This window comes from Thunnus thynnus, chromosome 16 (assembly GCF_963924715.1).
Source record: "Thunnus thynnus chromosome 16, fThuThy2.1, whole genome shotgun sequence".
NCBI lineage: Eukaryota > Metazoa > Chordata > Actinopteri > Scombriformes > Scombridae > Thunnus > Thunnus thynnus.
The window spans coordinates 25,247,132-25,261,454 of NC_089532.1; the positions used below are offsets into that span (position 1 = coordinate 25,247,132).

Sequence of the window (14,323 nt, forward strand, 5' to 3'; positions counted from 1 at the left end):
CAGACATCAACAATGGGAGCCTTTTCAGTCATGAGTCTGGAATACTGATTTTGTTTTCCAGCTTCTCCAACTCCCACCTGGGTCACACAGCATTGCAAATCACACATTTTTCAAGGAAAGGCACAAAAAAAAATCATAAATCAACTATCAATGCAGTTTACTGAATATCAATACTTGTGACCCCCATCAGCACTTTCCATATGCATAGACAATTACCTGCCTAATTGTGAAAATGAAAGAGTCCCACACAAAAGAAAATCACATGTATTCAAACAGGCCTGCTCATTCAGCATGGAAAATTATGCATGCTGTAATTAATTTGCCGTTAAGGTTGGATTGATGTCGCCTTCATGATGCAGACAACCAAGCCATAATTGCCTCTGGTGTTGCATTCACAGCTTTGCCTCATTACTGAAACAGATGCTAATTTAGCGGAGTGGCTGCAGGTTGACAGGTGTGTGAAGTGAGTGTGTCTCCGAATGGATTGTTCCGCTGTGTTGAGCTACGTGCAAAGTGCACTGCAGAGGGGAAGCAAGGAGTGGAAAATACATCATAATATGCAACGGCATGTTCACCAGGAGAAAATATATTTTCCTTTTTGGTGGCGCATCTTTTAATCGTAATGAATGGAACAGGCACTAATTGGTATGTGAGGAGAAAAACACTTAATGGCTTGGGAAAACAAACCGTTCTGCTGAATTATTAAGCTGTTTAACTAAATAATTTACTTTTGGACCTCTTAGTTTTTCCTGTTCTTCTTTCATTAGGCTAACTGTCAGGCTCCTTATAAATCTTCTAAAGGCATTTAATAACTCAAATGAAGAAAATTGATATTTGAAAAGATGTTTATTCTTTCCATTAATATATTTAGTGGCAACATCTTCAGCTATTTAAGAAAACTATACTCATACAAACAAACATGAAAAACTACAAAATATCATTTTGTTCCTCAGCAGTTCAGTTCTTTCATCACATTACCATCCCAGTCAGAGTCCACTATCTCTCTTCCAATAACCAAGGGCCTCTTGCAGATTCAAATATGACCTCACATCTTCTTCGCCCGTTTCTTGGGTCTCTGGTTGAAGACGGGCGATGTGCCCATCAGGGAGTCGGGTGAATGCGAGGCGTAGCTGCCGTCCGATGCCGCGCCTCCAGGAGACGGTGCCATGGCTCCTCCCGACTCGCTCATGGTGGACATGGGCCCCCCCTCTTCAAAAACGTCTCCACCCAGGACGCCGTGGTGATGGTGGTGGTGGTGGTGATGCCCGGAGCCCTGGCCCTCCTCGCCATCTTGAGGCTCCATTTTCACCTGCGGCCACAGAGGGGAGTTGTTTGCCACACCCCCACCTTGTAAGAGGGGAGAAAAAAGTTTTAGCAAAAGTGATTTCACACCGAAGGATTGGTTATATCCACTGTGTTAAAAAAGTAATCTTAACTTTAAGCATGTGGCTGCCCTCAGTGTGAAAGGTGCTCAGGTGGTTCTCAAAATTCTAACCATGTTTCACATAAAACCTTCATTCTGCAGGAGAAAGTTTGCTTTTAGGTGTTTATATTTGTATTTGTTTAGAAGAGGGAGAGATATAAGCCCTAGTAAAACTTTGACAACTACCCCTGTGCATTCTGATCATTAGAGTTAGTTGCACTGAGAATAGTGAAAATTGAATTAAACTGTTTGTTTGATTGGTCTATTGAATATCTGTCCGTCCTAGAGGAGGGATAATTCCTCTGTTGCTCTTCCTACCTAAGCTTTCTTCCATTTTTTCCCAATTAAATGGATTTAATTAAATAAGAGTCTAATTAGGTTAATTCTTAACAAAAACAGATTATACATTTGAACAGGAATGCTAGCCTCACCTGAGGTGTGAGGAGAATGGTCGCCATCCAGGCCTGAGGCAAGCCTCTCGCCATGGGCTCCGAGGACTCCCATAGGCAAAGCCTGGTCCCCAGAGGCCAGGTCGGCCTCAGGTTCCTCGCTAACAGGGAAGGAGATGTCACTCATGGGCTCCTCCTTGATCCTGGGGGGCTTGGAGTCCTCCAAAGCCTTTTCTGGATTCACCAGCCGCTCGTATTCTTCTGACAGTTCCTTACTGACCTGGAGATGGAAAAGCTTTTTTATTCCATTTCACTGGTTTTAGGTTGGATAGATGGTGAAATAATATAAGATGGCATGGATGATCTAGTATTAAATATTATTCTTTCCTAGGATTTACACATGAAAATACATTATCATGTTACTGTGGATATATAACAATGAACATAAAGGCAGATTGTGGACATAAATCTGTTTAATCTCTTCCTGCTCTTCACAGCACTCATCACTTACATGAGTACATGTTTAGAAGTCATGTTGGCACCGAGGACGGTGAATCTCTCTGTTTGGTTCCTGTCTCACTTCTAAGCAGCTTGCACTCAAGTTGCCATATGGTGTATTGTTCTTACTCCTATTAAGTACTTCATGCTTCCTGAGATGATTCAGCATTGTTGTGGTGAAGCCACTGCATCAAACACTGACAACATTTTTTCAAGGTTTTTCAGCATGGGATTATATTCTTTATGGATTCACCGGCTGATTATTTTAAGATGAATTATTTAGTCTATAAAATTAAAAAAAAAAAGGGCCATCAAAGCCCAAGATGATGTCATCCAGTTTCCCCCAGGACACTGACCAGTAGACATGGCAGTGGTGAGGGTTTTTTTTTTTTACGATTAACTGATCAGATTGTTGGTCTCTACTTTTCCAAACAACATAGTCACGTGCTGCCCTGATTGATAACTGATAAGCGAACATACGATGTAATCAATCAGTCGCCTGCTGAGCTGAATCAGACAGATCCTGATGGATCTCTTTTGTAATCAATGCAGAGACAAGATGAGGGTTGAAACTGTTGTCTCAATCATTACATACACGGTCTTTGTGTGGAGTAGTGTTGATGTAGGTTAACTCTTTATTTCAGGCAAAGTGGGCCACCTCCACTATAAAATACTGTGAGAAACCTTCTCTTCAAAAGATATTCAATTTACAATGATAAAAAATTGAGCAAATCTAGAAGATAATGTTTTGTTTAATTAATGACTAAATTAATTAATGAATGACTTAAACAATTAATTGATTTTTAAATTGTTATATGTGATTCAATTTCTGATGATAGACTATTTGATAAATCAATGAATTGTTTCAGATAGAGATGAGAGAGACAGCACGTAGGGACCATTCTAGCAGCTAGTCTATGTCACAGCTCCCACTCTGCTATTTGTGCACTACATAGCAAACTGCTTCAGGATGCAAATCAAATTGCAAAAAATGATATGAAGTGCCATAAATAGGAGAGGGCAAAACAGATAAAATCATTTATCGTGTTTTATATAACTTTATATCATAATATTTACAATGGTATCATACATTTTCTGGAAATTTAATTGAGAAGCTGTTTTTGAATTATATAAACTGGCAGTTTTGGCAGAGTTTTTTCCTAGTCTGGTAAATTAAATATTTGACATATCAAGGTACTTCATCACATTAATTCAAAATCCTATAAAAATTACCATAAAGCACTCCTGCTCACTGATTTGTAACATTGTCCATAATGATTTGCAACCACAGATATTAAAGGGATAGATAAGACACCACAGTATAAACAGTATGATAAAATCTCTGACGGTTGACAGATTTATATTGTGTCGTGTACATATTCCCATCCCCCCATATACCATCATATCCCCTAACCCTATATGACCAGTTATTACCTATTCCCAGCCTCACCTGCAGCATATAGCTGTGATAGTCCTTGATGCGCACTTGCCAGAAGCGCTGCAGGGCCAGCACGCTGCCGATGCCCACCTCATGGAACACTTGTTCCACCACATCTGGAAAGGGACTGGCCCCTAGCCGTGCCTCCCGGTCCACCGCCACGCGTAGCAGGCGGGTCAGGCGCAGGTAATGCTCGTGGACCAGGTCAGTCATGGTCTCCAGCACGCTCTCCTGAGCGCACTCGAAGCCAGCGTGAGCCAGGATTGTGGCTACTGACTGATAAAGGAGCTGCCTGCAGGAGGGCCAACTCAGCTCTGTGACGGGCTCGCCTTTACCCCTAAAGACGCAGGAAGCAGAGGAGAGAAAATTGAATGGAGCTGATGTCTAGTTACTTAATGACTGAGATTATGTAAAAAAAAAATCATAAACTATAAAATCTAAACTGTGATTGGCTCATAAGCCTACAATTTAGATGCATGAGAAGATATGGATGGCATTTAATAACAAAAGAGGAGTGCACTCATGGCTCAGCCACACAGCCAGATTAACTTACTTATAGAAGTCGCTTTCAGGGTCACTGTGGCGGAGCTGGAAGGGTTGCCGGGGGGCTTTGCTGTCAATCGGTAGCAGGTCATCTGGCATGACAGGTGGGGTGGGAGGGCGTAGGGGCAGGTTGGTATCGGCATCCTCCAGCCTGCTGCCTCCCTCAGAGGCTGTGGAACTCTGACCCTGACCCTGGGCCTGGGCTGCTGCCAGCAGGCCACGGAGACGGCGGGCATGCTGACACAGCTGCACCGTGTGGATGGTGAGGCTGCAGGGCTCTGAGGGGATGTCCAGCATCGTGGTGGGCCGCGGACGCTGGGCTGAGGGCTGGTGCAGGGGAGGGTCCTGCATCTCCACCGAGCGAAACTCACGCTGGAGCAAGTCAAAGGAGCTGCGACTGGGAGGAGCCCCTGCAGGTCCAGGGATCTCGCCCCAGTAACGCATCATGTTGAGAGATCAAAGACACGAGCTAGATTCAAACTCGTACCGAGTCTGGAAACTGGAAAGGAGGAGAGAAAGATAGCAGTGAACAAGTCAAGGATGTGTTGAGTGTATGCAAAAGTGGATTTCAGAGATCGTAACGACGCAAATCAAACTTTGCTGAGAATAACTTCAATTACATTTTAGAGAACCTGTACTCTACTACTGGGCTGCCCCAGAAATCTATCAACCGCCTCCACCATCTACAAAATACCGCAGCTGGGGTTCTTACAAGTGGACAATGGACAACATATAAATACCTATAACAGCACTATTATTGTCTCCTGACACTTGTCTTTATGATGCTAGAAGACGGTGAGAATAGCAGCCAATCCTACTGTAGATTACCATCTAGCTGGAAAGTTATTGTAAAAAAAAACTACGATGTGGTGCACTTGACGTATGCCGAATTAAAGAGTAAGTCGCGTTGGTTCGCTTAATCTCAGAAATCAAGGTTTAACCTTTATGTCTGTTTGCCGAACAGAAAGACAACACAGGATGTCAGGAGTCTGACTGGAGTTTGGTGCGGAGACAAACAAGAAACATATCAGCAAACACAACGGCTAAGCTACATGCTAGCCACTAAAGCACCTAGTATGCATGTTATATGTTATATCATATTAAAAGGTGAAAAATGCAACAGTAACTCACATTAATCAAAGATGGATGAAGCGTTACTAATGAGGTTTGTATCCCGGAACAGTTGCGCAGGAACTAAGCGTTCCTGTCCTTCTTGCAAAACATTCCGGTGAAGATATTTGGTTCCGCAACAAAACACTTTTTTTTGGACATGGGTTAATTTGTGATTTCTTTAAACATGGCATGTAGTTCTATTTTAAATTTTTTCTTTCAATGATACATTTGTAGAGTATACTTATTCTTGGTTGTTTTTGAGAGTTTCATAGAGGCTTAAAAGAGCCCGGGCAAAGTTCACAGACGCACCACTTAAACATGGCCGCCTCGCCGCCGTCAGACGTGAGCGTGAAAAATAAAGATGAAGACATGAACTCTGCTATGGAAACGGACGAGTGCTTGGCTACTGAGAATGGGGGCGACGCCGAAAAGAAAGACTTATCGCAAACTGAACCAGAAACAGAGGAGCCTTTTAAAAAACCGGCTTTTTTCGCCATTAAACGCGGCAACGTCACAGCTCCGTCCAAAGCTGCCGCGGTAGAAACACGAAGCATAAAAGAAAACAACAAAGCTCAGGATGGAGACACTGCTGCGGATGCACCTGTAGAGCCTGCAGGTGAGAGCAAAACCTCCAAAAAGGGGCAAGAAGAGAACAAAAAGGATAAAGACAAAGAGGTCGCTCCTGTCAAAAGTAAACCAGAAGCTAAACCGAGGGTGCTTCCTGCTAAAGGCCCCCCAGCTGGCAAATTCCCTCCGCTCCCATACACAGAGCCGTCCTGGGGGGGCAAGGCTCCAGATGACTCGTATTCCCTTGAAATCCTCAAGAACGGCGCCATAGTAGACACGGTGCACCTTACACACACGAGCTACTTCGTGGTTGGGCGATTACCTGTGTGTGACGTCTCTCTGGAGCATCCCTCCATCTCCAGGTACCATGCCGTGATTCAGTACCGCGGGCAGCCGGGGGAGGGACAGTCTGCCGGGGAGGAGAGGGGGTTTTATATCCAGGACCTGGGCAGCACACACGGCACCGTGGTGAACAAGAACAGGATCCCCCCGAAGACCTACATCAGGCTCCGTGTTGGACATGTGTTAAAGTTCGGTGGGAGCACGAGGCTTTTTATCCTGCAGGTAAACAATGCTTCACACCTGTATACTCACATATGAATACATGATCAAGAGAACACAGACTTAGCATATAAAAAAGTAGGGATGTGTCAAAATAGACTTGACCACAGTTAAGGGCGGACTATCCATCTTTGACATATTTTAACACATTAATCGATCCATATAATATTATTCTCTAATTATATTTAGAGCTGTTTGCTTTTTTAACGTATTTTTAAATTTTCTTTTACTACAAACTACTAAAAAATGTAAGAAAATAAATACAAAAAGGAAAAGAAACCCTCAGATTAAAAGCTCACTAGCTATATTTTTATTGCTATGTTACCACTCTTCTGCAGTTTCTCACGGGGTTTAAACTCTGTCCAATGAGCCAATGATTCAAGCCCTCAAAAAGCCATTATTACCTACTTTTCTAAAGCATAAAGCTTAGAGTGAAGTAAGACAGATCCATGATAAAAAAAAACATTAAAAACTGTGCTTTATATCTGATTTTACTGGCTGTGTTTCTTGGTTACATCTGCATCAGAAGTGAGCTGCAAAATCATGTTAATTAGATTGAATAGCTGTCTGACTACACTGTGAGATTCTCTTTGAAAAAGAGATTATTCACAATGCGGAGGTCCTGCATGACATTTACATCCAGCGACTTCTTATCATTTAAACAAATTAGAGCTGCAGCTAACAATTGTTTTCATTATTGATTATTGTGCTGCTAATTTTCTCAATTAACTGAGTTATCGTTTGGTCTATAAAATGTCAAGAAACAGTGAAAAATGTCAATCACAATTTCCTAAAGCCCAAGGTGACATCTTCAAATTGCTAGTTTTGTCCAACAGTCCAGAACTCAAAGATACTTACTATCATATAAAACAGGCAATTCATTTTTAGAAATGTGTCATAAGTTAGTGCTAGAAAAGGTTGTTGAGATGTAGTGTGAAAAAGTGGTTTTCAGCTTGTGGCAAAAGAGGAGTAGTGACTCTGCTGTTGGACTAGAGTGGAGACATCAATGCAGGACAGAGAAGAGACTTGACCAACATGAGTGACCACAGAATCCTCTGAGTGATTAGACAGCTAAACATCCAGAGGAAGAGGAAAGCAATGGTCAGGCCAGAGTGTAGGCTTGGAGCGAGGAAGGAGCAGTTCTCTTCACTGTCCTGACCTGTATGTGAGCAGCAAGACGGAGCCGGTGTAGTGAACTCTTACATTGTAGTGGCTTTAGGAAGGGATCTCTGCCTTTTCTCAGTTACAGCAACCAATCGCACTTTCAGTGTACATATGGGCATGTGAGCATTGTTTGAAGACAAGCTTAAAAGCTTTCAGAAGAGTTAAATAGAAGACAAATATCTTTTAACTTCTCTCCTGCATCACATCATTTTTTTCCCAAGAAACTATTAAGCATTCTTTCCTTCAAAACATACCAATAAAATACCTAAGAATCCTCCTTAAGCATGTCTACAAATCATGTCTACATATCTGCTGGGATGCAGAACAACTCTTGGATCTTCTCTCTTCTTCCACAGGGTCCAGACTTTGATGAGGAAGAGGAGTCTGAGCTGACGGTGACAGAGCTGAGGGAGCGAGCCAGGAAACAGAAGGCAGAGCTGGAGAAGAGGATGATGGGAGACGGTTCTGACAACGAAGATGAGGACGGGGAGGAGGAGGAAAACGGGGAAGGCAAAAGCAAGAAGGGCCAGAGCAAACTGCAGAGTGAAGATTCGGGCTGTTCTTGGGGAATGGGTGAGCTTTTATTTGTCTGATCAGCAGACCTGCACCTCTGTGACACACATTTAGGATTAAACGACATCACACTCAGCAGCATATTACTGTGAGTGAGCTGGAGTCAACTTTCTCTTAAGTAAGTAACTAAAGAAGCACGTTAATCCTTTTATTCTCTTCTTTCCTTTCCCTCCATGCGCCTCCCTAAATCCACCCCCGCAGACGAGGAGGTGCTCCCAGAGGAAGACGAGAACGAGGAAAACCCTTTTTCAACCGAGTTCCATGAAGACCAGGAAGCTGCCTACCTGAAAGACCCCAAAAAGGCTTTGCAGGGCTTCTACGACAGGGAAGGTGAGAGGAGTTCTTGTCGAGAGGAGCCAAGATGTGTGAGATGATGTGCAGATAGAAAGAATATCTTAAATATCCTGACTTTTATCTCAGGGGAGGAGCTGGAGTTTGAGTATGAAGACAAAAGCCATGGCAGCTGGCTCTGCAGAATAAAGTAAGTGACATGAAACTTCTGATTCGTGATAATGAAGGTAAAGACAAGATATTTCCTGTGGCTCAGTCCGTGTCGGTCTCTCTGTCAGGCTGCCCGTGGACGATGCCATGGGTAGACAGCTGGTTGCCGAGGTGACCCACACAGGGAAGAAGAAAGACGCAGCTGTCCAGTGCTGCCTGGAGGCCTGTCGAATGCTGGAAGCCAGAGGGCTGCTGCGCCAGGAAGCAGGTGTGAAATACTTGAAAGGGCGAATTCTGAACCAGCATGTGGAGAGTTTACAGCTTGTTGGGAGGATTGTAACGAGAGTTCTTCCTGCATGTCATTCCCAGTGTCCCGCAAGCGCAAAAAGAAGAACTGGGAAGACGAGGACTACTACGACAGTGACGATGACACCTTCCTGGACCGGACCGGCACTGTTGAGAGGAAGAGGCAAGAGCGGATGAAAAAAGCGGGAAAGATTGAGGAGCGGCCAGAGACCTATGAATCATTGGTAAAAAAATCTGCTATAATCACAATAGAGAAGTTAAACACAAATCTTGAATACGTAAATCCTGACATCAAATGGTAACAAAGCTGCTGAAACTTGCCAGAATGCTGGTTTTCTGTCATACTTTCATACTTTAAACTGATATAACCATGAAACAGGTATTACATTTCATTCTGTGTTGTATTAAAATGTCTTAAAATCTTGGATGAACGCTTCAAAACTTTGTTGCCTCGTTCATGTATTCACTTTTCTCACAGGTGGCCAAACTGTCAGAGGTGGAGAAGGAGTTGGCAGAGACACAGAAAAAGCTCAGCGCTGATGTCAAAGGTGAGTCATCATCACCTGTGTGTTCACCGTCCTGTGGTCGGAGGTCACACCTTCTTAAAAAGCCCACTGTCTCACCTGTGTACTCTGTGTGCTCTGTGTGTGTCTCACTTTGCTCGTCGCCCCCCTCTCAGACTCGTCCGGCTCTTCCACTGAGGACACCCTGGATGCCTTCATGGTGGCAGTGCGCAGCGAGGCGGCGATGGACGCCGTGGAGCGCAGGAAGCTTCACGTGCACGTGGCTGACCTGCGCAAAGACGCCCAGCGGCTCCGCAAACTGGTGGAACTCACACGTCCCGTGCAGATGCCCTCACTGCTCCCCAGGTGAGACTCATTCACAGCATCACATGAGATTTTATGGAATATCCCCAAAAAATCTCACAACTGTTTTTGTCCTGAAATATCATCAGATTTTACATATACATTCAGCTAGAGTTAACTGAATGTGTGGTGTGGAAATACTGAATATTGACATACAGAAACAGCAACATATTCTATTGTCCGAGTGTCCTTTAAGTAACATTTCGGTGTGTTTGGGTGTGATAGTGGTAGCTCAGAGAAACCTAAGAGGACCTTACCGCTGTTTGGAGCCATGAAGGGAGGAAGCAAATTCAAACTGAAGACCGGTACCATCGGGGTCAGTGTTGTTTATGTTTTGTAACTCAGTCTTATCGCTCGACACTTTAATTCCTTTTGAAAAATGTCTTTTGCTCAGCCTCTGTTCTCTGTTGTTGGTGTTTTTCTCCTCTTGTGCAGAAGTTGCCTCCTAAGCGTCCGAACTTGCCCGCAGAGCTCTTCAACATGAGAGAGCTTCCACCCGGCGGAGAAGAAGAAGAGGAAGAGGAAGAGGAGCAGGAGGAGGCTGAGAAAAACGAGAACGATGATGATGATGATGATGATAAAGAGTGTGCAGGTATCACTGAGCCTTACATTGACTCTGAAGAGTCCAACACCTCCATATCCAGAGAGAGATCCCCCTCAGGACAGCACAGAGAGCAGCCGGCACCAACTCAACAGACAAAGGGTGAGATATCAAAATAACTATTTACTACCATAGAGGAATATACTCTTTTAATATACTTTTAAAATCTTGTTATAGTATGTTTATACTTCTAAGTTTTAATAATGAGTATCTCATAACGCCACTGGGTGGCAGTAGATCTGTGTAATACATACAAACAGCAGATTGTTTGCTGTCTATGTTTCCATATGCACACAGACAGATCTACGTTTTCAAAACCTATCTTTTATTGATGAAATATCTAGCAAAGTGCAGTGCTCTGATGTAGTTTCTCATGTTTTATTATCATTATTTAGCATTTTAAATAGAGAGTCATATCCTTATGAGTCTCACCTACAATGTTAAGGTCATTAGAGAACTGTAGATCACTGCACATCTCCAAATAATCACGTCTTTTACTTTTGTGTGATTTCCTATCAGAACAAAGCCACAAACGGAGGAGAGACAACCAGTCTGTTGAAGCAGCGGAGCAGGTTCCTCCGCAGAGCAGCAAACAGGCCCCGACCCCATCCAGCACAGGTGGGAATCAGTGTTTTATTAAATCTGTGCTCTCTAACACTCCAGTGATGCTGGTGAAGCAGCTCTAACCTCACTACATCTTCTCTAGAGTCCAAAGCAGAAGGAGACACACAGCCCGGCCCCAGAAAGGCAGTGAAGAAGAAAGTCATGGGCCCCAGCAGGGTAGGCCCTCACACACACACACACACACACACACACACACACACACACACACACACACAGGAATAAACATTTAATTCTAGCATACAGGAAAGCGTGTGTAAATTAAATGTACTCATCGGTTTGTCTCCACAGCCACCTGTGCAGCTCTCAGGACAGTATCCAGAGGACGATCCTGATTATTGTGTCTGGGTGCCTCCTGCAGGTAAACAGACTGTCACACTTACTGACCAACTGATCCTCAGTCTGTCATCGAGTATGTTAAACGTGACATGTAAACTTAAACCTGCTTGTTCTGAGAAGTGTGACATTTAGCCTGAATGAGCTTTGTTACTTTTGTGAATAAGGACAATATGTAGAATCCAGATATGAATAAACTGTGCAGAACAATACAGGACACAGTGCACTTTTCATACGTTGCATGTCAGTGAGCTACTGAGCGCAGGGATTGAAGAGGAAAAAAAAGAGATTCTTAAGGACATGGTGAGAGGAAGTAAACAGGCTTTCATGGTCCATTTGTGCAGCAGAAATTGCAGCGACATTTTCATTGCTCACTAAGGAATGCAGATCAGACTCGCCTAAAATGATAAGATAAGCTGGAATAAAATCAACTTTGAAATGGCTGCCAAATAGAGGATTGAGGGTCAGAACTAATTGCACCGTGATTTGATTGGTTTGATGATTGCATACAAGTCAACAGTTGGGGAGCTGTACATTACTGATGATCATTCTAGCTTGTTATATTTAGTCTTTTGTAGAATTGTATTAGTTTTCTTTGAATATATGTTTTGAAAATGTGTGAATGTGAATTGATTTGATGCTAAATGTTGCTTTTCTTCACTCACAGGTCAGACCGGAGATGGCCGCACACACCTAAATGAAAAGTTCGGCTACTGAGAGGAAACATAAGAGCAGATAAAAAAAAATTTTTTTTTAAAAACCCAGCAACACACAGCCTCCAGTGTCTTCAGCTCTGACCATCAACCCTTCGCCCATCCCACTTCCTGTGTGTGTGGTTCAACTCTTAACAGACCAGCAGAAGTGTCACAACACCGCTCAGCGTTGTCGTTGTCGAGAGCGACAAGTTGAGACGACAACGCTGAACCTCTCATTTATCTCCCGCCCCTTCATCTTTTTGAGGATATTTGCATTCTCAGACTGCCGTTAACAAAAAAAAAAAAAAAAAAAAAAAGCACACCATTCTGATTCACATTACGTTGGCAAGCTTTAGGGAATTGCCCCCTTCACCCCCTCCTCAGAGCAGACACTGGGCAGCAGGCCCGCTGGCTCTTTTCACCCGCTGCAAATAATAGAGATGGGCCGCACTTGAGTTTTGTCCTTTTTTCACTCTTATATATCATCCAAGCAGAAAATAGAAAGGGACAGAGCAGGAGAGCTAACTGATCTGAATTCAGCTTTCTGGTCTTTGGCTGCTCCTCTTTCAGTTAAATCCACCTGACATCCAATCTGTATCCCTCCCCTATTTGGCTTCAGTCGATCGCTGGCATAACCTTTTATTTATTTATTTTCTCCCAAGGAGAGTGTGTGTAGCAGGGAGGGAGAAAGAGGGAGAGCATTGAAGCAGCTTTTCTGACCATCTGGACACTTGGATGGCTTACTGGATGAAACACAAGCTGATAATGACTCAAGCTACAGTAAGTGGAGTGTGTGTGTGTCTGTGTCTCTACGCACATACGCACACAGACACACACACACACACACACTACCCGACCTTTTCGAAGTTCTCTTTTTAACAAGATTGTCTTTATGAGCGAGTCAGCTATTGGTGTGTGTGTGTTTGCCCGGAGCAGGATTCCCACTCTGTTCGCTGGGTTACTGTCATACTTTCCACTTCTTTTAAGATATGTAAAGTGTATTTTTGTTATATAAATGTATAATAAAATTGTCTGTACATAACCTGCAAGTTGCTCTAAGCTTTTTTTTTACACACTTCACATTCATTCACCCCATTATACCCTCATAGATTCGCTTTCCCCTAAATTTTCCACCCGCCCGTCCTCTCTGGTGTTCACTACCAGGCCTTCTTCACACCCAACCCAGTTTTGACGTCAGAGTTGCTTTTTCTCTTTCAAGCTCCCACACACACACACACACACACACACACACAAAGAGCGTTTCTCAGGGTATGATCTGGCACAAAGAGGCTTGCGGTCTTGGCTGCAGATCTTTGCCGTGATGTTCTGTGCTGTGACCTACTAATCACTGATGGAAAACAGTCTTCCCTGCCTCAAACACATGAGACAAGTCCTCTGTCCTTCCACCTGGCACGTCATTGTTTTACACATATTGAAAATGATGTTCCACTGATAAAATATAACCCTGTGATAAGGTGCAGTGGTTCCATACAGGCTTAATTTGAGTATAGTGTTTACAGGGCTACTTGGCATGCTCAAGATATTCTATTTTAAGGCCTTACATATTTTTTTATCTGTGTCATTTGTGCAATAAGATCAAACTAACCTTATAACATCTTGAACAAGCAACCTAGCGTTAACTAGTTTGGGCAACATGGGTGAATGAAGGAATTAAACAACCTCATGATGGTGGGTGCTATCTGCTGGACATCCACTGTCAACAAGTAGAATGTATTACATGTGTCTGCCATTCGCATTTTGTTTTGAATTTAGTGAGATGAACTGGTAGACATGATATTAAAGCTGCATTGATTTGTTTGGCCACGTCGAGGGCAGAGGACCAAGCTGAAAATACAAAATTGACACATCTTACAAAGTTGATATGGCTAACATGTTAGCATTTACACCACCAAGCAGTTAGAGTAGCATTAGCATTTATTTGAAGTCATGTTTCTCTCCACCTAATGAATGTTAGTCCAATATTCACTGTCTTTTTCTGTTTTTCAACTCCTAAGGGAAATATCTGCATTATGTTCACCAGCTACGTTAGCTAGTTTCGAACTTTGTCCATTTTGTGCTTGACATTTAGTGTACAGTGGGTTTATCAGAGCCTTTTCACTAAAAACAGCTGCCAGCTGCAGCTGGAAACCAGGTTCATGAGTGTTGAGACTGAACCAAAATATTTAAG

The 14,323-nt window shown here is 43.2% G+C and overlaps 2 protein-coding genes across 2 annotated transcripts; one reads left to right on the forward strand and one right to left on the reverse strand.

The window, feature by feature from the left end:
- Positions 1-827: 827 nt before the first annotated feature.
- On the reverse strand, positions 828-5,505 carry supt7l (SPT7 like, STAGA complex subunit gamma). The gene is made up of 5 exons (XM_067614746.1): positions 5,423-5,505; positions 4,302-4,790; positions 3,761-4,085; positions 1,855-2,092; positions 828-1,347 (listed from the first exon to the last, which is right to left on the reverse strand). Exons 2-5 carry the CDS (start codon positions 4,736-4,738, stop codon positions 1,046-1,048), a joined length of 1,302 nt encoding a protein of 433 aa, XP_067470847.1. The 5' UTR covers positions 4,739-4,790; positions 5,423-5,505; the 3' UTR covers positions 828-1,045.
- Positions 5,506-5,595: 90 nt separating this feature from the next.
- Positions 5,596-12,190, forward strand: slc4a1ap (solute carrier family 4 member 1 adaptor protein). Its single transcript, XM_067614745.1, has 14 exons — positions 5,596-6,535; positions 8,053-8,269; positions 8,471-8,599; positions 8,690-8,750; positions 8,839-8,978; positions 9,080-9,240; positions 9,495-9,564; positions 9,696-9,885; positions 10,108-10,198; positions 10,318-10,585; positions 11,003-11,101; positions 11,190-11,263; positions 11,396-11,465; positions 12,108-12,190. The coding sequence occupies exons 1-14, from the start codon at positions 5,723-5,725 to the stop codon at positions 12,155-12,157; spliced, it is 2,433 nt and encodes an 810-aa protein (XP_067470846.1). The 5' UTR covers positions 5,596-5,722; the 3' UTR covers positions 12,158-12,190.
- Positions 12,191-14,323: the final 2,133 nt, after the last annotated feature.